The 24,300-nt window shown below is 41.4% G+C and overlaps 1 protein-coding gene across 1 annotated transcript in view; it reads left to right on the top strand.

Moving 5' to 3' along the window:
• The window catches only part of KLHL14 (kelch like family member 14), a 165,230-nt gene that overhangs the window by 117,840 nt on the left and 23,090 nt on the right, over nucleotides 1-24,300 (top strand). Inside the window, exon 5 of the mRNA XM_078685674.1 lies at nucleotides 135-213. Within this exon, the coding sequence (XP_078541800.1) occupies nucleotides 135-213 (79 nt within the window). The remainder of the gene's footprint in view (nucleotides 1-134; nucleotides 214-24,300) is intronic.

Raw genomic sequence — 24,300 nt, forward strand, 5'->3', positions numbered from 1 at the left:
GTTCCTACTTCAAATAGAAGTAGAAAACTTTCTAGCCCAAACTATTTTCAGTACTAGAAAAATAGTAGCATCAAACAATTTTTCTTGATGGTCTTACTTTATATTTTTCTTTAACATGCATTCTTCTTTTACAGGGAAACACAGTACAAACTTTGTCAGCCGTTATGATCCCCGATTCAATAGCTGGATTCAACTGCCCCCCATGCAGGAAAGGTGAGTTACTGTGTTTTCTTTCTCAACCGTTTTTATTCCTATGTTGGCCTATGTGTTTTCACAGAGCTGCAATGTGTTTTGTAAGCACTGACATATCTTGAAGAAGGATGATAAGGCACGAGGTCCATGCTGTATAAAATGCATGTCATGCCCACTTCATCTATCATTATGGGGCATGATGATATTGTAATTTTTTACAGAGAATTCATTTTATTGAGCATGTTCATTTAGTGGGCATTACCATCAAAATTCCCACAGCAGAAGCGCTGCCTCCTTTTCCAGTTCTTAAACAGGACATGCTTTTGTAGTCCAAGGACTCTTTACTGACTATGCTTTTCAAGACCATCTTCTAACCCTTTCATTTGAGATATTCCCCTCTCTACAACCCATCACATATTTTTTTCATCAGCACCTTCACCCCTTTGCTTCCTTTACACCAACCCTGGTGAACCACATCATTTATGTGGTCCACGTTATCGTGAGTTCCCACCTAGAAAATGGGGTAAAAATCAGACCCATATGCACCTTGTTGCATACAGACATGTTGTGCGCTCCCTCACGTGAACCCTTAGTTAGGACAAATCTTCATTCTTTAATGCTTTTATTTCCTCCTACCAGACTGGCATCAGCGCCTATACATCCTATTCCCGCTGTATGATTATTACGCATTCCCCATTCATAGTGAATAGCTATGCTTCATCTTTACCTCCATTGTCATAATAATCCTTTATCCCTCTCAGCCTTGCTGGCTCTTCCTACTCATTCTCCCAGTTCTATACTTAAAGAAGAATAACATCTTTATTATCATTTCAAGTAGCATGGCAGTTTGTACCTTATGGCAATACCTATTACTAGCCTAGAAAAGTATGCTTCAGCTTCTGCCTGTACATTAGTAGTAGGTTACAGCGCATCAACTGTCGAAAAACAACAATACTATATTCACCAATATCAGAAGAAACAGTTTACCAACTTGTGTAAGTAGAACAGTGCCCCCTCCTGCTTCCTCCCCGCTAGCTTCCAATCATGTACCGATCGATACATTAAGGAGTACATGCAATCCCATCTACAGGTCTTCTACTTTTAACAGAATACGAGCAGTCACTTATCTTCTCACATCCTCTCACCTCTCCTATTCAACAACTCTGATATTTGGCATTACGTAATCAGCTAGTTGCAGATTGGTCACCTTCTGGGGGGTTCCAATAGTGAGTGCGTCATAACCAGCCGCAGTCCGTGCAGGTAACAGTGGTGGGGTGGTGGGGCTGGCCGTGCGAGGGGGGATTTCTAGGGACGATGCTGAGGGAAAATTAATGAGTTATTTTTCCCTCGGAATCCCCCCTTTTTACATCCCCACTGCCGTTAGCATCACGGACCGCGGCTGTTCATAACGCCCCAAGAAAGCAGATCTTCTGCCATCTTCTCATCTCGCCAGCTTTTCTTATGTGTGCCTCACCCTTCTCGGCCCATTACAGCAGGTCTTTCTTCCATTCCCTTAGCAAGGGGGGTCTAGCACTTAGCCAGCCAATCACAGTACATCTCTTAGCTACTGTGAGTCCCAATACTGTGAATTGTCTCAATAATTTTTTCTTTGGATTGTCAGGGAGCAGGCCTAACACACACTATTTAATCATGTGTGGTACATCGCACCCTGTCACATGTTTGATTTGGGTTAACATCCTCATTCACTAGGTCATAATAATTGGGCAGTGCCATACGATGTGAAGGAAATCCGCCACAGTAGCACCATATCTAGCACAGCTATACTCTCTGATTAGGTATCTAGTGTGCAGCCTTTTGGGGGAGATATAGGCCATGTGTACTATGTTGTATTGTAGCAGTTTAAATCTAGCACTGATCGACACTTTACGCACACCTGTGTATATTTTATGCCAGTCTTTGGGGCTAATGGGCTCATTGCTTACACGCTGCCAGGCATCCTTGCTGCAGCGGTAATCACCTACCCACACGCCATGCACGATATAAGTGTTATAAACCTATGCCTTCTGGGCCCTCAGGGAACAACAGCCATAACTGACGTGCCGTGGCCGCGATTTTGGCATATTGGAGGAACTGTCCCCTACCCAAACCAAATGTCTCAATCGCATCCTGCATGATGATGAAGTGGCCCACTGGGTAAAGATCTGACAACATAATGCAACCTCCCGTCTGCCATCTGTCAACTGCCATTAACTGCGCTATCTGCACAAATGGTCGCACAATCCACAGGTCCAAGTCTGGTGCAAACGGTGCCCGCTGCATCACTCGCTGCACTGCTCTCTCTCTCAGAGGTGGCCTAGTAGTAGGATCACATGACGGAATGTGTCAGGTAGCCCTCTTCCCCTCATCATCAGTGTTCTAAGTGGATCTTCTAGTAGCAACTTTTCCCAGTTTTTCTCCCTATCCAACCTGTTGCAGGTGAGCCACCGGATACTATAATTTCAGATTCATAGTGAAGGCTACACAGTTGTGTTCCGATGGGGGATAAATCCTGACTGATCCGTGTGGATCAGGCATAGAAGATGGGGCTGCAATCTGGCCAACAATGTGCTTACCAAGGATTTTCTGATCAACATTCAATGTGGAGAACGTCCAATAGGAGCCCACCTTCATGGGGTCTTCTCTGGGTTTCAGTATCAGTACGATAAGGGCCTCTCTCATTGAACCATGGAGCATCCCTCTTTCCAGTGCTTCAGCATATACCCGCAATAGTTTATCAACTAGGGTCCCTAGGAAGATGTTATAGAATTTTGCTTTGAGACTGTCTCCCCTTGCTGTCTTAGCAGCTTTCAATGAGTGCACTGCTCCAAGCAATTCCTGTCTGGTCAGTGTGGCCTCCAGCATCTCGCAGTCCTTCGAGGAGAGTTGCAGCACTGGCAGCTCCGCCAGGTATTTGGGAAGCAAGTTGACATACGTACAGCTCGGCAGCATGGCATACACCTCAAGCAAATGATTCGCAAAGACTTCCTTGATTGCCTGCTGCATATACACAAGTGCGTCCCTGCCGGGCCCTTACTGCCAATACAGGTTGTACTAAATTCTCTGATCTAATCAGGTGTGCCAGTAGGTGCCGCCCCCTATCGTCCTTCATATACTATCATCTCTGACCAGTATGGCAAATGTGTTTTTCTAATTGATCCCACAGCGCATATACCTGTTGTTGCTGTCTATTCCAATCCCATAGGACCTCAGGATTAATGTACAGTGCTCTCTCTAGTGGCTCCAGAACTGCCTCTTGTTGTGTTAAATCTCTATCCAGTGTCTGGCGTTTACCAACTGATGTTACCATACATACTCCTTGGAGCACCACTTTCATGGTGCCCCACTCCATCGCCCTGCTGCCACACAACTCCAGTTGTGTTTGAAATATTGATCTATGGCGCCCAATAGTGTTCCTTGAAAGACCTGGTCAGTCAGTGCTTCTGCGCTGAATCCCCATAACGACACTCTGGGTGGCAGACATTCCAGAGAATATGTAATTAGCAGTGGTGAGTGGTCTGATATGTACCGGCCCAAATAGTTTGCGTCTACTACTCTATGTGTTGCAGCAGATTGAATGAGGAAGTAGTCTAGCCTACTGTATGTGCCTGCTGCTGGAGTGTAGCATGAAAATGCAAGTGTGTGCAGATGTTGAATTCACCAAATATCTATTATACCCAAGCTCGTCTGAGCAAGCGCTGATGTCATGCTGGGCTTAGTGTCTTTTTGGGGTGGGGATCTATCTAGCAACCGCGTCCGGGACGTCTGTGTACAGGGTGTTGAGGTTGTTTGGGACCGTGACGACTGGCTTGTCTCCCCACCCTGCCCTGCAGGTCACCATGTGCCTTCCATTATTTGGGGTAGAGAAGGGCACACAGCCCAGCCTTCCTCCCCCCCATTTAAACATGTCTCCCTCTCATCTTCTACTTTGCCTAGGTCACGATCAGGAGTGGATTCGACTACTGAGTCAGTTGCTGAGACAAAAGACTCCTTAGCCCCAGGCCCCCACTGATCACCTAGAGGGATACTTCCCCTTCTATTTTCACTTTTTTCACGTGCACTATACCATTAACACTGATTTATGCTTGGCCTGATGATCACTTTGACTACTGAGGCGTGAAACATGTCGACCTGATGGTTACCTGGGCACATTATGCCTACAGGGGTAACCCATTAACCTACGGGTTTTTTAGCCTGCCAAGGGTACCACTTAATTAAAGTACGTTACGTTCTCAAAAAGATCTCCGATAAAGTGACCCTTCAGGGGACCCGTAGGGCATTGCAGCGCCGGCCCGACGAGGAGCAACTGCCTGATGATGAAGCATGACATCCTTCGGGGTGTCTGAGGGCACCAAGAGACAAGACTTGTTCTCCCCCATCTAAGTCTTATACCTAGGCCACTTCGCCACCTCCTCTACTTTCTTCTTTGTACTGACAGAGGGTTAGTGACTTTCCTGCACTTCTCACGCTTGGAACAGTGTCCCCCCTTTTAGTTGCATTCATGGTGAATATGGAGCATGGACACTGGACCATTAACTAGCTCCTGGTCCCCCCCTTTCACCTTTGTTGATATAGATCTATATAGCAAGCCATTTAAAACACAGTTGAAATCTGCAAGCCATAATTACTTCAGCTGCCAGGGAGCTCTGCGTGGCTGCAAACACTGTACCAAGAAAATTGCAGTCGTGAATGTTAGGTGCATATATATTAACAAGACAGAGCTCGTGGGTATCCAGGGTGTCCTCCAGGATGACATATTGTCCATCCTCATCTACCTGCGTGTGTGACTTCTTGAACAGGCCACTTGTGTTACCCATATCAATACCCCACCCCCGGGCATAACCAGAGTTGGATATGATATATACCTGACCCTGCCATAATTTCCTCAGGTATTTAATGCAGTTCCCGCACAAATGAGTCTCCTGGGGGAATGCTATAGCAATGCCATATCTCTGGAGTTCCCCAGATTCCCCAGATTTGTCATAGAAATCTTGAGTAAGTGACAAATTCCACCCTAAATGCAAGAAAGACCCACATCCCAGCTTACTGTGCCAGAGGACGTTGGAAGCAAAAGACGAGTTCATATCAACGCGTTTCGGGAGTCAAGCTCCCATGCTCACAATGTTCTACCACCATTTTTTCCAATACACAGCACAGTGACAGTAGAAAGCGATAATGGACACAGAGTTGCGTGTGGGACTTAGCTTCGTGGAAAACAGCGGCCATATTTAAATGTGTTGCTTCATTCACACATGTATATCTATTCACCACAAACCAGCTCAATTGCAAATTATTTTCTTTACCCTAATTCTTGGTTAAAAAAAATATATATATATTTGCGGGGACTCGAGAGGCTTTTATGAATATTTTGACTGTTTCCAGTTCGCCCAGCTCTGCTGATGCCAACAACACAAGGACTGTTACCTCGGTTTCCCCACGTTACACACCCAGGTTTGAAGCATGCTGGGAGTTGCAGTGTTAGTGGTTTCACGCTGCAGCCAACGATCACATGGTTGGGGGAGGCGTGCACTGAGTAATCACGAGTGCTGCAGAGACTTAAAACAGCTGGGCGCACAGACTCTCAGTTGAGCAGAGGCGTCTGAGGAAGGCTCACGCCGAAATGCATTACGCTGTATCTGCATTCAATAAAGAACCTCTTTTCAAGTCCCCGTGTGTGGCTCCTACCTTCTGCAACGCTGGAGGGTGTTTCGGATGTTATTCGTGTCGACCAGAGACACGATAAGGAGCTCACGCTTCTCAAGTTGGCTGCCTGCTATCTGGTGTCTGCGCAAGCAGTTTGTTTTTCGTCATGGTAGTGGCATCAGGCAGCTCACCAGCGGGAGAGCAGGAAAAGCATGGGACGTTGCTCAATGGCAGTCGGTGTTTACCCGGACGGTGTTGGTACTCCGCTACCAGCCCACGACCTGGCGGACCTGTGCCCTGCGGGTTGAAGCGTTTGCGGGGACTCGAGAGGCTCTTATGGATATTTTGACTGTTTCCAGTTCGCCCAGCTCTGCTGATGCCAACAACACAAGGACTGTTACCTCGGTTTCACCACGTTACACACCCAGGTTTGAAGCATGCTGGGAGTTGCAGTGTTAGTGGTTTCACGCTGCAACCAACGATCACATGGTTGGGGGAGGCGAGCACTGAGTAATCACGAGTGCTGCAGAGACTTAAAACAGCTGGGCGCACGAACTCTCAGTTGAGCAGAGGCGTCTGAGGAAGGCTCACGCCGAAATGCATTACGCTGTATCTGCATTCAATAAAGAACCTCTTTTAAAGTCCCCGTGTGTGGCTCCTACCTTCTGCAACGCTGGAGGGTGTTTCGGATGTTATTCGTGTCGACCAGAGACACGATAAGGAGCTCACGCTTCTCAAGTTGGCTGCCTGCTATCTGGTGTCTGCGCAAGCAGTTTTTTTTTCGTCATGGTAGTGGCATCAGGCAACTCACCAGCGGGAGAGCAGGAAAAGCATGGGACGTTGCTCAATGGCAGTCGGTGTTTACACGGACGGTGTTGGTACTCCGCTACCAGCCCATGACCTGGCGGACCTGTGCCCTGCGGGTTGAAGCGTTTGCGGGGACTCGAGAGGCTCTTATGGATATTTTGACTGTTTCCAGTTCGCCCAGCTCTGCTGATGCCAACAACACAAGGACTGTTACCTCGGTTTCCCCACGTTACACACCCAGGTTTGAAGCATGCTGGGAGTTGCAGTGTTAGTGGTTTCACGCTGCAACCAACGATCACATGGTTGGGGGAGGCGTGCACTGAGTAATCACGAGTGCTGCAGAGACTTAAAACAGCTGGGCGCACGAACTCTCAGTTGAGCAGAGGCGTCTGAGGAAGGCTCACGCCGAAATGCATTACGCTGTGTCTGCATTCAATAAAGAACCTCTTTTCAAGTCCCCGTGTGTGGCTCCTACCTTCTGCAACGCTGGAGGGTGTTTCGGATATATATATATATATATATATTCCGCGCACTTCTAACTCGGTTGAGTTAACAGATGGCAAGCACTCAGATATCCGTTTTTTAGATGTTTTTATTCACAAACCCCTCACCCCCGACAGACGCGTTTCGCTTCCCAGCTTCGTCAGTGTCGATTAGTGTACACAAAAAATCTCAAATTTAACCCTTTGCTCCGCCCCACATTTACAACAACATAGAAGATGGTGCATACTACCTCCTATGTCATTGCGGAAACCATCTTAGAATGCATATCAACATGACCATTTCTTAGGCTTATCATGGATTAAAATAAAGTGCTCAGTGTCCATTTAAAAAAAGACTGTGTCCATAATTCATTCATATAGTGCATACGCGCTTAGGACATGAAAAGGAAAAAATTATTCTGATTCTATGTAACATCAAGTCTAATTATCTTATGCTTTTATAGCAATCCCTCATACTTCTGTTACTGTTCTTTCCCTTATTTTGTTGCTTTGTGTCGCCCTGTATGGGTAGTTATTTCTGTATAAACACAAACCACATGGTAATCGAAGCACTCATTGAGTTCTGATAAGTATTCTTTAACATTTTTTCCCAACAACAGATTCCAGAAAAATTGTTTTCACCGCATGATCCCATGCAGTAATTAGAGGTGCACCCACATTTCCTCATCGTTATTGAGGCCCCAGGGGGCCATCGTTTTGAGATCTATAATATATTTTGATTCGAGCACTCGGAGCGCCTTAATTCTGTCCCCTCCACGTTCTGAGCGGTCAATCTGATCTATGCAATAGAAACTCAACAAGTCTCTATTACTTTGATGTGACTCTGCGAAATGGCGTGCCACCGGGTATGACTTATCATTTTTAACGATGGCACGCAAATGCTCTAAAATACGCAGTTTGGTAGGGTTGATTGTACTCCCTATATATCGCTTTTCACATGGACATACTAGACAGTAAGTCGTGAACTCCGAGTTACAATTGAGGAGTTTCTTAATTTCTCTGTTGGGTTTGCCCTCATTTGTTCGCCCAGGATAGCTTGCAACTTTCTTACTGTTCTTGCACGCCTTACATCATAGGCAAGGAAAAATCCCTTTGCTTTGGACATTTTAACTGGCTGTGTTATGGGGGAGAAGTGACTATGTACTAGGTGATCTGCTAATGATTGACAGCGTCGATATGAAATCAACTGCTTTTCTGGGAGGTGTTTGCTCAGTACATTATCTGTGGCCAAAATGTGCCAGTTGTTCTTAAAAATCTGTACTAGCCCCCCTGCCTTGGTGCTGTAGTCTGTAATCATTCTTATTGGTTCCTCACTTTTGTGGAGTGTTTTAACAACCAGGAGATCCCTCCTATTGACTTTGGAAGCCTTTTCTGCAGCCTGCCTAAACAAGTTGGTAGAGTACCCCCTACTCTGAAATCTAGATTTAGCTTCTGTTTTAGCTAGTTGGAAATCTCCTTCCGCCGAGCAGTTACGCTTTAGGCGTAGGAGTTCCCCATAGGGGACATTTTGTATTAGGCTCCGCGGGTGATGGCTAGACACGTGTAATATCGCGTTTCCCGCTGTCGGCTTTCTATACAGTCATGTCTGTATGTTCTCATTTTCTATAAAAACCTCCAAGTCAAGGTAGCAAACACTTGTGGCACTTATAGTGCTGGTAAACCGAAGAGTATAGTCGTTGTTGTTTAGCGCGGCGATGTAGTCCTAGGCCGAGGCACGGTCGCCGTGCCAAACAACAAAGAGGTCATCTATATACCTACTCCATAATAAAATATTATCTGTCCAATGATCATAGGCCTCCCCCATGCCCCGTGCCTCTCCCACCAGCCCACTAACAAGTTTGCGTAGCTGGGGGAGAAGCACGAGCCCATAGAAGTCCCTCTCGTTTGCTTATAGAGTTGGCCTGAAAATATGAAGATATTATTATAGAGGCAAAACTTAATCATATTTAATACCATGAGATTATGCTCATAATACATTTCAGGCTTTCTGTCCAGAAACCATTTGACTGCCATTAGTCCATTTTCATGGGCTATACAGGTGTATAAATTCACCACGTCCAGAGTTATCAAAAGCATATCTGTAAGAAACAGTAGTTAGTATTAGATTCCTTACCTTAGAATATCCCCAGGCGTCAGTCTGGATCCGGAAACTTTTGCGTAGCAGTACCCCTGCGCGTCGGTAGGCGTCGTCTGCAGGCGTCCCCTGCGGCTCCGCGTCGTTGGCGTCGTGCGCCGTGATGACGTCGCTGGAGTATATAGACGCCGCCTCCGCGCGCAGGAAGTCCTGCGTATCTCTCACAAAAAAATAAAAAAATAAATATATATATATATATATATATATATATATATATATATATATATATATATATATATATATATATATGTATTACACGCACATTATTTTGACAATGACCTAGAAGAGCAGTGCAGATGGGCCTCTCGCTCCTATTTTGTGCTTTGTGCGTACTTCTTTGGAATTTTTTTATTTTAATTTACCTTTCTAAAAAGGCCAACTGCATCATGATACATGCACACGCAGGTGCAATGATGCCGGCATGCACACTTGGCGCCTACATCATGACGCATGTGTGGACATCGGTAAACCAGCTTAGAATGGGTTTTCTGTAATAGAAAATGAGTTCCAAGATGGCCAGTCATCCGTGTGCTTGCACCTATTTTCTGTGCACGTGTGCCATTGCAAAGAAGCATTGGCCAAGCCAGTAGCTCAGCCTTTTATACTCAAGATCTAGTGGCCTTGCAAGTGTTTGTTGTAAGTGTCCTGAGTGTTGATGTGGCGTAGCAGACCTGTCACTCAAAATCACTTTTCAAACTGTAAATTAAAGTCACTTTACCTGTGAAAGGGCAGCAGTGTATAGGACGGCAAGTACACAGAACATTACTGTCGTGGCAGCGGGCAGAAAAAAATTAAAAATATATAAATGAGGAAAAAATGATGATCTAATTCCTGGTAAATTGAGAACAATGACCCATGAAGGACTATAAAGAAAGTGAATGTCAAGATAATTTATTAATGTAGCATCATCTACCTCATTTTTCACTGTGTTGCACAGAAGAATCATATCCTCAGCAAGGTGCAGGAGCCTTCAAGCACAATGTTCCATCATATTCATAACCCCATAACTCATATTCTGTAAATATGCAGTGTGATGTCTCAAAGAATGAGCTGTGCTGTCAAAACCACACACCTTAAAAACACAGTGAGGCCTGAAGCATGGTAGCATACCACAAAACACCCAAGGAATTTAGATGCTGGAAGGAAGGTTCCAAATAAATAGGAAACCAATACTGTTTATTACATGTATTTCTGTGTTCTCGCGCATTCCTTTTGTACTCTTAATCTATATTAACGTCTGTAGGTTACAGACTACCACAACTCACCCAATGTATTAACAATGACCATTATCCCTTTTAAGGATTACATTACTCTAATTGTTATTCACTCTAAAGCCCTCTGATGCTCATTGGACAATGTATGAAGGCTGTACGAGCTATATAAAAAAAATAATGATAACATATAAATACATACAATTCAGACATTACTTTTGTGGGTCAATTTTGAAACCAGCCTGTTTTTGTTTGGGGGGTCCAGTAATGTTTTAACCCCAAAGGGTTTTCTAAATTGAAATCACCCATTGGCATTTATTTACACTGTGTACCATATTTGCATTACTTGAAAATGTATACAGTGCTTACATCAAATCATTGGGATTCTTTCCAAAATTAATGGATCTAGTTGCAATTTGATATTTAATTGTTGTTTAATTGCATGAATTTGTCATAAGTCTGTCATTAAACAATAGATTAGCACATCCATAAAAACGATTTTTATTTTATCCGCCGAATTTGATTTTAAAATTCTTGTAAAAAAATACATGATTTATAACATGCAAATTAAGCCCCAGTCACTTGTATCATATAGTCTATTATACACTGATTTATATTGCTCTCCGGTAGACCTATCGAAATCGAAAAAGAGCATAAACTCTTGACCTCGGAATCCAGGTCATACAATGAAACCCTCGAGGATTCTTCCCATCATTCCCAGAGTGGAGCAATTTCATTATCATAAAAGGTCAAATTTGGAAAACTGATTATTTTTTTTTTACTTCATTTGAACTTTAGGACAAAATGCTATTTCCCTTATCGCGCAGACATCTGAAATGTTTAAGGATCATCCATGCAAGTTTATGAAGGCATTTAAATCTGTTATCCCTTAGCAGTACCCCATGTTTCTAAAAGTCATAGTTTATACACGCACTGGACTGGTACATGTGGCAGCTATAGTATGTACTTCTTGAGGGATGTTGATAAAGTTGGTGGGCCTTCGGTCAAGGAGAAAAGCATCACAGCCGGACTGGGAACAGAAACCAGCCCTGGCAATTCCACTTGACCTGCCCCAGGTGCGGGGGGGGGGGGGGAGGGGGGGGGGGAGTTCCAAGATGGTGCCACTGAGAAGCGCCGGCCACGGGCGGTGCTTGTGTCAAACACTGCTGGCGCTTTAGTTGCAGGGGTCAAAACCAGCCCTTATGGGTCAAAAAACGGCTCCCACCCTTCCACCTCACTGGGAAAATGCCTGGTGCCCACTACGGTCAGTCCGGCCCTGTAAAGCATTCCAGTGCAACAGTGCCATATTGAGAATGGTTGCAACTGTTATGTGGGCTTGACAGTTTGGGGGTCATGAGTAGGGAATGAGAGGTAGGCAAAAGAAGCTCAGGAAAATGTTTTATTGCAAGCATCGTATATAACCAAGAACGCATAATGCAAAAAGTTACCTCATTTCCCTGGGAGTTGGGAGAACATTCTGCTAGATAATTTTTCGAAAGGAACACAGTTATTTTACAGCACAGGCTTTTGGATACAAACGTGAAATACTTCAATCTGTAAGGCCCTGGCACAATACCTAGAACAGTATTTGCCTGTAGTATCCTATAAAGTATTTGTCTATGACACAGTTGTGTGGTGATCCATCAGGGATGTCGGAGCTGGATAGCAGAGCATTCCACGGACAGGAAGTCCTGGCAACGGACTCCTGACCCTTGAACCCACCATAGGTATTCATGTGTCCTGTGTGGCCAACCCAGCAGCCAAGCAAACAGGGCCTTCATTCAATTAATCAGGGTTCTTATTGAGCGCTTATAATCACCGGGCAAGTATAAGGGGGCAGATACAAAAACTACAATGAGGGGGAGGAATTGGAGGAGCAGGTGTTGAAATGTAAGGGACAGAATGAGGGCTAGGGTAACATATATAGGCTCCTGATTGATGTTGTTTTACCTGCAGATAGGTCAACCTGCTATCAATGGCTGCTTTAAACAAATACAAGTTTAAGAAATTGGGCTATTAGTTGAGGGGAAGTGTTGACCCGTCTTGAGCAATAAGTCACTAAAGTCACACCTCAGATCCCCTCACCCATAGCCCACACCCAAACGACTTACTTTCTCCTTCGTTCAATAGCCACTTCCAACCCCTTGTATTTTCGTTTTGCCATCGGCTAGATGGGGAGTTGCAGTGGCCACTGATGTGGAGTTGCAGTGGCCACTGGGCCCCTGAAAGACTGGCATCTCAATTCAAGAGAGGTTGGAAGTGGCTATCAAACGAAGGAGAAAGCAAGTCATTTGGGTTTGGGTATTGGTGAGGGGGTCTGAGGAGGTGAATAGAAAGGAGACCAAAGCTCTAAGTAGGGGAAAGCTAATTCGCATGTATAACAGCAAGTTATTACTAATGAAGACCCAACCCATGTATGGTCTCCGGGTAAAAATCAATAAACCTCTCGCAGGCAGGGGAAGTGAGACAGAAAACGGTGCCCTGAAAATATGAAGTCGAGTGTGAAACTGCGAAAGAGGCCATCACTGATAAACGAACAAGTACCAGAGATGTTATAGTCGCCCCCAAGAAAAAGAAGTAACAGATGCGGGGAATTCGGACCTGCAGCAACAGGTACCACCTGCTGCTTGATTCTCAAAGCTAAGTAAAGAACTTACCAGATGCCAATACTGCTCCCTTATTTAAACTCTTTTAAAGCTTAGTCCTATTGAAATCAAACAACATGGACTGCAGACTTCTTTTTCTGTCTGAAATAAATCTTTTCTTTTATTTATTTTTTACATATCAAAATTTGAACATTATTTTCTTCTTTTTTATCCTACTCTAACAACACACTCATTTAGCATTCTCCCATTTAGTCACTCACATCCTGTCTTCACACACTCTTCACTTTCATTCATTTGCTGCACATACCCCATACACCCTATATTTTATGAAACTTTTTAGTCCCTATCTCTATAACTAGCCATAATTAACAGTATACAACACAAAAATTCAAGTATTCAAAGTGATTGAGACTTTGTTTGAAAGTCTTATGGCTAACAACACATAATGGTCTACACGTTTCGAACTCTTGCCCTTTCTAAAGTTCTCTTCAGGACCACGCAGCTGAAACACAAACAAATAAACGATACTTAGATTTCCTCTTAAAACTCCACACTCTATTCTTACCACTTGGTGACTTATTATATGGAGAAGCTCACCTTCTCTTATGCTTGCTTAATTCAATATACACCTTTCAATGACAGACACTGTAACTAAATTAAATGAACAGATAGTTTTTAGTGAGTGTACTTATTGTGTTCATTGTTAGTGCTGATTTGTTGTTAAAGAAAAACTTACGTTCGTATTTCGGACTTGAGCCTGGTTGTCTGAGTAAAGGAGGAGTTTGAACGGGAGACGCCTAAAAATAAAAATAAACGGGGGGGCGTTAAATGAGCTTCCTTTTGGTGGACACTAAGCTTTCTTCATGTGTCTGCATCTTGGTAGAAGCACACAATGGCTTACTTGGGCAGAAGTATTATTGCACGCTGGGGAGATCGAACGATTCTTTTTCTCCACTCAGTATAATTCACCATGGGCTCACCTGCAAATTGAACCGACAATTTTTTCTTTAATTAGCAACCTTTATTCTAAACACTTCCTCTTTTGAAATCCTACAGTTATGACGATTCTTACCCCCTACTGTCACTAGAAACGATTAACGAGCCTCTTGAGTCAGTCGGAGCGTCCGCAGCTGCGGCGTCTATTCGTCAGCCGGCTTCGGAAGAGAAACACGGAGTCAGTTATATATTCTTCTTCTTTGGTCGTATCTGTGGTAAATAAAATCATAATAGATGACCCTTCGTTGGCGTTTCTCCTATGCTTGGCATGTTAGGGGTCCCAGCTCTCTAGAAGTTACCTCGTATTTTAATCTAGGTCCAAGTCAATGGCACTTCCGAGACGCGTCTTTGCGTGCATTCTCTCTGCAACGGTGCGTGCTTAAGGCGCTGCCTTATTACGCATTCATCGAGGCTGATTCGCCGCATGAAGAGGCTTCCTAGGAGTTGTAGTAAATGTGCTGAGTTTCTGATTTGGTCACGTATTCCTTATATTCTTTTCGTGGCATATATATATATATATATTACCTACTGGCGGTCGCCAGTAGGTATATATAGTTAGGATTTCTTCCCTATGGGATTTTTGAAAATTCTATGTCTAATAACTTTGGCGTTTGTGGACGGAATTGGCTGACATTTTCTGGAAAATGGAACATTTTGTTTCTGAGCAGCCCTTGGAAATTTGGGGGGGTTTCGTCAAGGGGGGGCCGAGAAAAAAGGGGGGTCCCAAAACGTGTTTTTAACATTGAGTTTTCCATAGGGCGGTTGGCCTCACTTTTAGCCCGAACGGCTGAATGGATTTCCATGAAACTTGGCAAAATTGTAGGGACTGGTAGCCCGATGTGCCTTTTCTAGGTCTCAATATATGTGCTCCAGTGGATTTTGAGAAATTAACGTTTAAAAAAAGATATATATCTGTAAGCGCGCTCCGGGCAGCGCTCCGGTCCGCGGACCTTAAGCGTACCGGAACTTCGCGTAGCTAAGCTGATTGGCTCTCCGGTGTCTGTCAACATTCTAAACAGTCCGGAGCGGCCGCCATCTTGTCTCTCGGTAGGATTGAGAGACAAGAGGAGGCCAAAACAAAGGCGAAAATGACCATAAGGGGGCATACTAGATCCTCCCTGACCCCCTAGGTTTAATGTGGAGGTTTTAAAAGGGCCACGCGGAGCAAAAAAAACAAAAACATTTTTTTGTTTTTTTTGCGTGGGGAGCGCCCGGTCCGCGAACCGGGAAGCGTTCTGGGCAGCGTACTGCAATGAAAAATGAATGATAGACTTTTCAAATGCTGTATGTTAATTGATTGTTGTTTTTGTTGATTATTTTTTATTTTCTTTATTTTTTAAGCATTTTTTTTTATTGTGATTGTGTTTCATAATTTATTAAACTTTCTAACATTTCATTGTCAGAAATTTCATAATTATCATGGAATATACATTGTAGTCTCTGAGGGTGTAAAATGTCCTCATTTGCAAGGAGGTTATCTACTGCTTGTACACATTGCAGTAGTTCATTGTCCCAAGTTTCATCGAAAAATTCAATGTCAATTTGATCAATTGTATCAATCAATTCTTGGCTGCTCTCTTGCAGGTCCATTTCAAAAGAAACTTGGTTTTCGCCTTCCATTTTGCCTGAAATTTGGATTAAAAAAATATATATTAGTAGAGATAGGGCAATGTTGGGAATAATTTTAGATAGGCATTTTTTATCAGTGAATTTATCTTTGGGCAGTGTATAGTATCAGAGTGGAAGTAGGAATATAAAAAAGTGTATGTGATTTAACGTAAGTAAATTCATAATTATACAAGAGAAGCCTAACTCCATCCATAACTATAACAGAGAAGTCTCTCTAAATCTATAACTACTACAGAGGGATAGTATATATCTATCAGAAAAAGTTTACCATATTAACTTATAGTGCACAATATACTTCAGTTTTAAAAATAAAAACTTACCTTTAGAAAGAAGTTGAAGGAATTAGTGAAAATACTATTGAAATGTACAGCAAGAAGTAGTAGTCAAAATGGCTGTGTTTTCTTCTCTTCCTTTATATATATTCAGGTATATAACCAATGAAATGTCAGGTAAAAAAAATAGAAAATGAAAGTAACATTTTCATTGGTTGTCAATTCCAACACTTCAGATGTGTTTTGTGAAGTAATTTACCTCAGGGTATTTAGAGAGGTCTACAGGCTAAATGACTAAATGGAATTCCAATCAAATTTGTGAAAATGGTAGGGATTGGTATGTAGTATGAGCTAATCTATATTTGGTGAAATTGTCTCCAGTGGCTTTTCTGTGAACTACTTTCCCACCTTTTTTGATGGTGCGCTTCCCAGAGAGCGACCCGGTACGCGAACCGTTGAGCGCCCCGGTTCGCGAACCTTAAGCGTTCCGGGAGTCCACCATTTTGTGTTTCGGTCGAATTAAGATACAAGATGGAGGGCAAATAATGTTCAGAATGGGTAGAAGGGGGCACGGTAGAGTTATCTTGACCCCCTAGGTTTTCTGAGGGTGGCTGAGGAGGCTTATATGTGCGAAAAAAAAACATTTTTAAAAAAAAATTCGCGAGGTTAGCTCCCGGTTCGCGTACCGGGTAGCGCCCCAGGGAGCGTACTTTGTTGGAAATTAGTGAAAAATGTTAGAGTAAAATAATAATTGTGAGTGATCAGATGTAGGGTAGCTCTGAGAAGAGCTTTTGGGTTTATGGTACATTTAGGTACTTATAAGTAGGTACCAATGCACATTCTTAAATTCAGAGTGAAAACTCTGTTGCCCTCATCTGAGAAGTGAACTCCATCTCCTCTGTAGATATCTTGCATGTAGTAACGCAAGTTATTGTTGTACAGGAAGCCCATTCCATGGTCTCTCATGTAAGCTGAAACAGATTTGTTTACATGCTTCCTCGACTTCTCAATTTGTGGACAAAATTGGTTTGACCACCTCCATTTCTGTCTTTGGCATATATTTGAATATACCAAGGCAGTCTGAGGAAAAAGTGCCATTAATTGCTCAAAGGTGTCCTTTAAAAGCATTTCCAGACCTACACCAGTCAAAGTGCCCAAGTCATTACCTCCACAGTGCACAATTAACAGGTCAGGTTTGGGCAAATACATAAAGGTTTTCACCAATGGTATCAATTGGTGACATTTTAATCCTCTGTGGCCAAACCACTTAATTTCCACATCTTGTAAATTGAGGTTAGGTAATTTCCTGTTTTCAACGTACCTTTGAGCCCAGTGAATATAACTATGTCCAACAATCCAGACAGAAAACATGGTGAGAGAAGGTTCTCCTGCAGTCAGATGAAGTGTGGCAATGAAATGGCAGTTGAAAAAATGAGAGTTTAAAATGAAAAAAACTGTGGAGTTTCTGTGTTCATGAAGCAGTAACAGTGATTGGTGGATTTTGATTGCTGAAAACAGAAAGTTAGGGTGCACGGATGTGTTCTTTGAAAGATGTATTTTGAATGGTCAATAAAAAATCATTAAATGAAAGAATGCACTGGATATGCAGGTGCACTGAGAGTTCAGAGTTCAATTGCAACAAAGTTGTGTGAACTTGCAAACACCAGAAGTCTTCCAAGAGGTGGTTGCCATGCAGAAAAGACAGAAAGGGCAGAGGGGGGAAGGGTTTTCATTTGAAAAAAAGTGAGGGAAGAGTTTTGATTGGGTGACATGAGAGATATGTGTGAAGAATTACAGCATTTCTGTGCTTTTGATAGCTGCAGACTCTGGAGTGCATACCTTTTGCTCTGCTGAAGACAAATTGGTGTGTTTCTGAGACTGTTTTCAAACTCAAAGTATTTGCTAAGGTGAGAAAATATTTCTTTAATTTAGATAGAGAATAGTGTGCTTTAAGGAGAAAATTATGAATTATGTGGCGCAAATTGCTTGTAAATATGCTCCCACCTGTGCATGGAAAATTTAGATTTTGAATGTTTGTGTTACATAGCCATGTTAAAAGTGACCCAACCATGCAGGAAAGGCAATCAAAAAACGCTTTTATGTGTCTTAAGGACATTTTAAGTAATTTTCCCATGTGCAGTGTTTTGAAATTATGATTTGAAAATCGTTTTTGAGGTAAAGGAATTGTTTTTAAATTTATGACAAGGACATAATGGTGTATGCTTCTTTATAAGGCAATTGACTGTCCCTGATGTTATTTTTCCCATTTTAATGTAAGACTTTTCTCTGTGGCGCAAATTGCTTGTAAATATGCTCCCACCTGTGCATGGTAAATTTAGATTTTAAATGTTTGTGTTACATAGCCATGTTAAAAGTGACCCAACCATGCTGGAAAGGCAATCAAAAAACGCTTTCATGTGTCTTAAGGACATTTTAAGTCATTTTCCCATGTGCAGTGTTTTGAAATTATGATTTGAAAATCGTTTTTGGGGAAAAGGAATTGTTTTTAAATTTATGACAAGGACATAATGGTGTATGCTTCTTTATAAGGCAATTGACTGTCCCTGATGTTATTTTTCCCATTTTAGTGTAAGACCTTTCTCTGTGGCGCAAATTGCTTGTAAATATGCTCCCACCTGTGCATGGCAAATTTAGATTTTGAATGTTTGTGTTACATAGCCATGTTAAAAGTGATACAAACATGCTGCAAAGGCAATCAAAAAACGCTTTTATGTGTCTTAAGGACATTTTAAGTAATTTTCCCATGTGCAGTGTTTTGAAATTATGATTTGAAAATCGTTTTTGAGGTAAAGGAATGTTGTTAAAATTTATGTGCGCCATATGCCCCCAAATTTCTTTTTCAGGGGTGCAGCAGGGTGTTATTGAGACACCCCTGCAGCTTTGGAAAAATTCCTAATTTGCGATGAGCAAATTGTTAATCGCAAATTGCACCATCATTTATATGAGCCTCCTAGCCCATGGAAATGAATGGGTAATTTGCAATTAGCAATTTGCTCATCGCAAATTTGGAATGGTAAAGAATCGCTATTTATTCCTTAAAATTCGCTATTTTGGAAATGCAAAATAGTTATATGATACATATGGCGGTTGATGTCTAAGAAGATAAGAAGCTTAGGGATACATTTATGATGACTGGCGCAATGAAGTTGACATCACTTACTTCATTGGTAGAGCTTTACATGTATTATGTCCTCTGTATTCTTCATCAAGCGTAACTTTAATCTGCAATCCTGAGTAGGCCTCACCTTAAACAAACCTCTGGATAGGCCACATCTTATTGTCATCCTGAATTAATCATTTAAAATGCTAGGGACAGATTTATGATAGGTGTATGCCTTTTTTGCGCCACTTAGAAAACACTGTCCATGGGGAAATGACTTAAAATGTCCTTAAGACACATGAATGTGTTTTTTTAAAACGTTTGCAATTTTTTTGGGTCACTTTTAACATGGTTATGTGACTCAAACAGTCAAAATCTAAATTCGCCATGCTCAGGTGGGAGCATATTTACAAGGAATGTGCTCCATGGGGAAAGGTCTTATAATGTAATATGGGAAAAATGACATCAGAGACACTGAAATGCCTTATAGAGAAGCATACACCATTATGTCCTTTTCATAAATTTGCAAACCATTACTTTTCCCCAAAAACGATTTTCAAATCATAATTTCAAAACACTGCACATATGGAAATGACTTAAAATGTCCTTAATTCAAAATTTGCTATTCCTTATTTTGCGATTGCACTGAAGGATTTGCAAATTTTACGATTCCTTAAATGCAATGTATCAAACAAAAAATATGTAAAAAATGATATTAAGGATTTGGAAACTACCACCAACTTCTAGTTTGTGGTAATTTGCGAATTCTTTTCAAAAAGCATTTTTTTCTAAAAAACAAAAGGTCCCATATGACGCCCATACATGTCCTTAGGGCATGTATGTGTGCCATATGCCCCCAAATTTCTTTTTCAGGGGTGCAGCAGGGTGTTCTTGAGATACCCCTGCACGCTTGAAAAAATTCCTATTTTGTGATGAGCTAATTGCTAATCGCAAATTGCAACCTTCATTCCTATGAGCCTCCTAGCCCATGGAAATGAATGGGTAATTTGCAATTAGCAATTTGCTCATTGCAAATTAGGAATGGTAAAGAATTGCTATTTATTCCTTAAAATTTGCTATTTAGGAAATGCAAAATAGTTTGATGGTACATATGGTGGTTCATCTGTAACAAGATAAGAAGCTTAGGGATACATTTATGATGACTGGCGCAATAAAGTGGACATTACTTACTTCATTGGTAGGCCTTTACATGTATTATCTCCTCTGTATTCTTCATCAAGCGTAACTTTAATCTGCAATCCTGAGTAGGCCTCAACTTAAACAAACCTTTGGATAGGCCACACCTTATTGTCATCCTGGATTAATCATTTAAAATGCTAGGGACAGATTTATGATAGGTGTATGCCTCTTTTCTGCCACTGTGCGTCACTTTTATGATGCAGCGGCGGTGCAAAAGATTTGCTATGAGGCGACAACATTACAAATTGATGCATTTAGGCAGATATGTCATGGTGTAAAAAAAACGTACCACATGAAACCGATGCAGCAGTGATGCAAAAGATGCACCATGTCGCAAGACAGGCCTCACTTGGGGCCATATGTATCAAGCTAATTAGCATTCGCAAAGATCAAAATTCTACGAATTTCGGCCTTTGCGAATGTTAATTAGACAAATGGTATGTATCAAACAAGTTTGATGCAAAATAAGGAGTAGCAAAATTTGCTATTCCTTATTTTGCAATTGCACTGAAGGATTTGCAAATTTTTTTGAGACTACTTAAATGCAATGTATCAAACAAAAAATATGTAAAAAATGACATTAAGGATTTGTAAACTATTGTGGTAAATTGGTGGTAATTTGTGAATTCTTTTCAAAAAGCTTTTTTTAAAAAAAACAAAAGGTCACATATGACGCCAACACATGCCCTTAGGGCATGTATGTGTGCCATATGCCCCCAAATTTCTTTTTCAGGGGTGCAGCAGGGTGTTCTTGAGACACCCCTGCACCCTTGGAAAAATTCCTAATTTGTGATGAGCAAATTGCTAATCGCAAATTAAACCTTCATTCCTATGAGCCTCCTAGCCCATGGAAATGAATGGGTAACTTGCAATTAGCAATTTGCTCATCGCAAATTAGGAATGGTAAAGAATCGCTATTTATTCCTTAAAATTCGCTATTTAGGAAATGCAAAATATTTTGATGATACATATGGCAGTTCATCTCTAACAAGATAAGAAGCTTAGGGATAGATTTATGATGACTGGCGCATCACCAGGGATGTTCCAGTCATCCTGCGCCGCTGTTCCGCCACCCATGGTGTGCTGCATTTACAATGCGGCGCAGCATGGGGCAAAAACGGCACAGATGCGTGACGCATCTGTGCCGTTAAGGTGGCGCATTGCTGGAGTTGTATCTCAAGTGCGATGCAGCTCCAGCAACGCTCAAGGGTGCACCATCTCCACAATGTTGCGTCAAGACCTATGCCTGCTTAAAGCAGGCGCAGGGTTTTGACGCAGGTTTCTCCTATCTGATTGTAAATGCGGCACACCATGGGTGGCAGAGCAGTGGTGCACGTTAACTGGTGCATGCCTGGGGATGTGCCATTTAACATAAATCTGCCCCTTTACATTTAAGTATGTGCAGGGGACACAGAGTCGGTGAGGCTTATCCAAGGTTAAGAAGAGATGAGTCCTGTTCAGTGAAAAATTAGACATAGGCTTCACCTGCTCAGCATCGCTGGACATGGCTAAATAATAGCTGCAAAATTTTACTCTTGTTAAACAATTTTTCTATTATAATCTCTGAGATTTGTCTCTTACTCTGCAACATCTCATTGTTGTTATCTTTCTTTAAAGATAAAGACAACCTCAACATGAGCGACAATCTGCAATCAGTTGATTTTGACCTCATCATTGAACTTGTAATTGAAACATCAGTGGATGTTGATCCCTTGGATGATTTAAATCCTGAGGATGAAGAAGAGCGTGATGAGGATGCAGATTTGTCGGAATTATATGAAATAGGATGGGAAGCTGACCTGCTTGAGCCTATGGAAATATAAACATTTATTTTTAAAATTTATAATTAATAAAAAGTAAAAAGGTAAACCGTTTAATTTAAAAATAAAGACACCTTCAAAAGCAGGTTATGTGTAGTGTCTTCAATAAAATATTAAAATATGCTCATAAAATTAGATCAGATTCACATATAAAATAGCATAGGTAACATAAATATAAATGTCATTTCTTTTCTGGTATTTCTGTATTGTAAATTTGCAAGGACTAAAAAATCTTCTATTTAAAATGTCAAGTAGTGTGTTAAGTTTTTGATCACTGTTATCGTTTTACTGTTTGGTAATAATGGTTAATAACATTTTTTATTATATTTTACCACAGATTCAACTGCAGATCATTTCAAGATTTCACCATGCCTACAATAGAAAGACAGAGAAAGGCTGCAAAACGTCAAAGACAGCAGGTGAAAAAAAATAAGCAGCAGTCCTCTAACAAAAAGATTTGTCAAGTCACGAAGAAAGCACCGGGTAAGAGCACAAAACAATTCATAAGAAATATGTGTAGTAAAAAAAATATTACTACAGAAAATGTTTCAGTCCATAAAACGAGAAGGAAATCAAATGGAAAGGAAAGGCCAATGAAAAATGTTACTGCTAGAGCAAGAGATAACTCTGTGCATGATAGTAGAAGGAAACAACAGTTTAGGGAGATTCGTAAACGAATGTTCCGCAACAGGATAATTGGCAATTTGTTAAAAAATATTAAGAAACGTCAACAGAAACTGGTTTTTTATAAGAGAAAAAAAAAAGTTGAGAAAGTTATTGATCAGGCATTTGAAATTAAACGTAATTTATTTATTTTGATAATCAATAGAATTAGGAAGCTAAACAAGGCAATTTATGATTTCAAAAGAAATAGTAGATGGAAGAGAATAGTTAATCGTAGTAATTTTTGTGAAGTTTTTTCTGGAGAATGGATGCATAGTTCAAGCTGTGAGGCATTTTTTAATGAGGAGAGTTATTTCCAGGATAATGATTTGGTGCATGCAGTTGACACCAGTGGTCGTGCTTATGAAGTGAAAGATGGTTGTCCAGTTGAAAAAGAAAAACTTGTGACAACAGAGGCAGAAGAGGTGTTAGGTAATGAGGTTTTAGGAAGACGTGCTAAGGGTCCTGTGTACACCTGGAAGTGTAGTAGTATCTGCAGTGTGAGACAGGATTCCATCAATTTGCTTTGTGATTTTGTACGGTCATTTAATAAGAAAAGTTTGAAGCAGAAAATAAGGTTGTTGCAAGAATTAGATCCTTGCAGAGTAAGAGAAGTGACAGGTTTGCATGGTCATTCACTGGCTTGTCTTTCCAGGAGAGTATGCCAGAGTGTTTTTCATCATTTCAGGATGCTAGCAGTGCATCATAACAAAGTGAGGAAATTAGTTAGAATGTTGTATTATGCTAAGAGTCCAGCAATTATGCTTAAACAATTATGCGCTGCTCTTTTGCATGGTTCTGAAATAGATGTGAAGAATATATGTGAAGAAATTGAGTTTTGTTACTTTGGAAGTAAAGAGGAGAATGTTGAAATTGAGCAAGAAGAAGAGGGTCATGTGGAAGATAGTGTACAGGTTTCCAGTACAGATAATTTTCAGAGGGAAATTGCGACATTTGAGGTGAAATCAAGTGAGAGGCCTAATTTCACTTGTGTGTGTTGTCGACGCACTTATTATAAGAATCAGACTAAGTTAGTGGATTTATATGCAAAAAGTGAAAGGGAAAATAATAGTGAATGGAAGGATTTTGCAACATACTTGATGGTAGAAAATTGTTTTGATTTGGGATTGGATCAACGTGTGTGTACTTATTGTTGTTGCAAATTAAATCAAAACCAGATGCCTGCTAGAGCAGTTCATAATAATCTGGAATTGGTTGAGATTCCTTCTGAATTGAAGGATTTAAATACTTATGAATCTATTTTGATTCAAAGTATCCATCCCTTTCAGGCTATTGTAAGAATGGAGCCAAAGACAGGGAAATTGCCTCCATCAGATTTACAGAGAGGATTAAAGGGAAGAGTTGTTTATTTGCCTCTAGATTTGAAGAAAAACATTAACACAATTGGAGTAGAAAAAGTGGAAGAGGAACCTCTGGTTATCTTAGTTAATGGGGTTCCGACAAAGAATAAGAAAATATGGCAAGATTTAGTAGATGTTAGGAAAG

The sequence above is a fragment of the Lissotriton helveticus genome, chromosome 4_1 (genome assembly GCF_964261635.1).
Source record: "Lissotriton helveticus chromosome 4_1, aLisHel1.1, whole genome shotgun sequence".
Taxonomy (NCBI): Eukaryota; Metazoa; Chordata; class Amphibia; order Caudata; family Salamandridae; genus Lissotriton; species Lissotriton helveticus.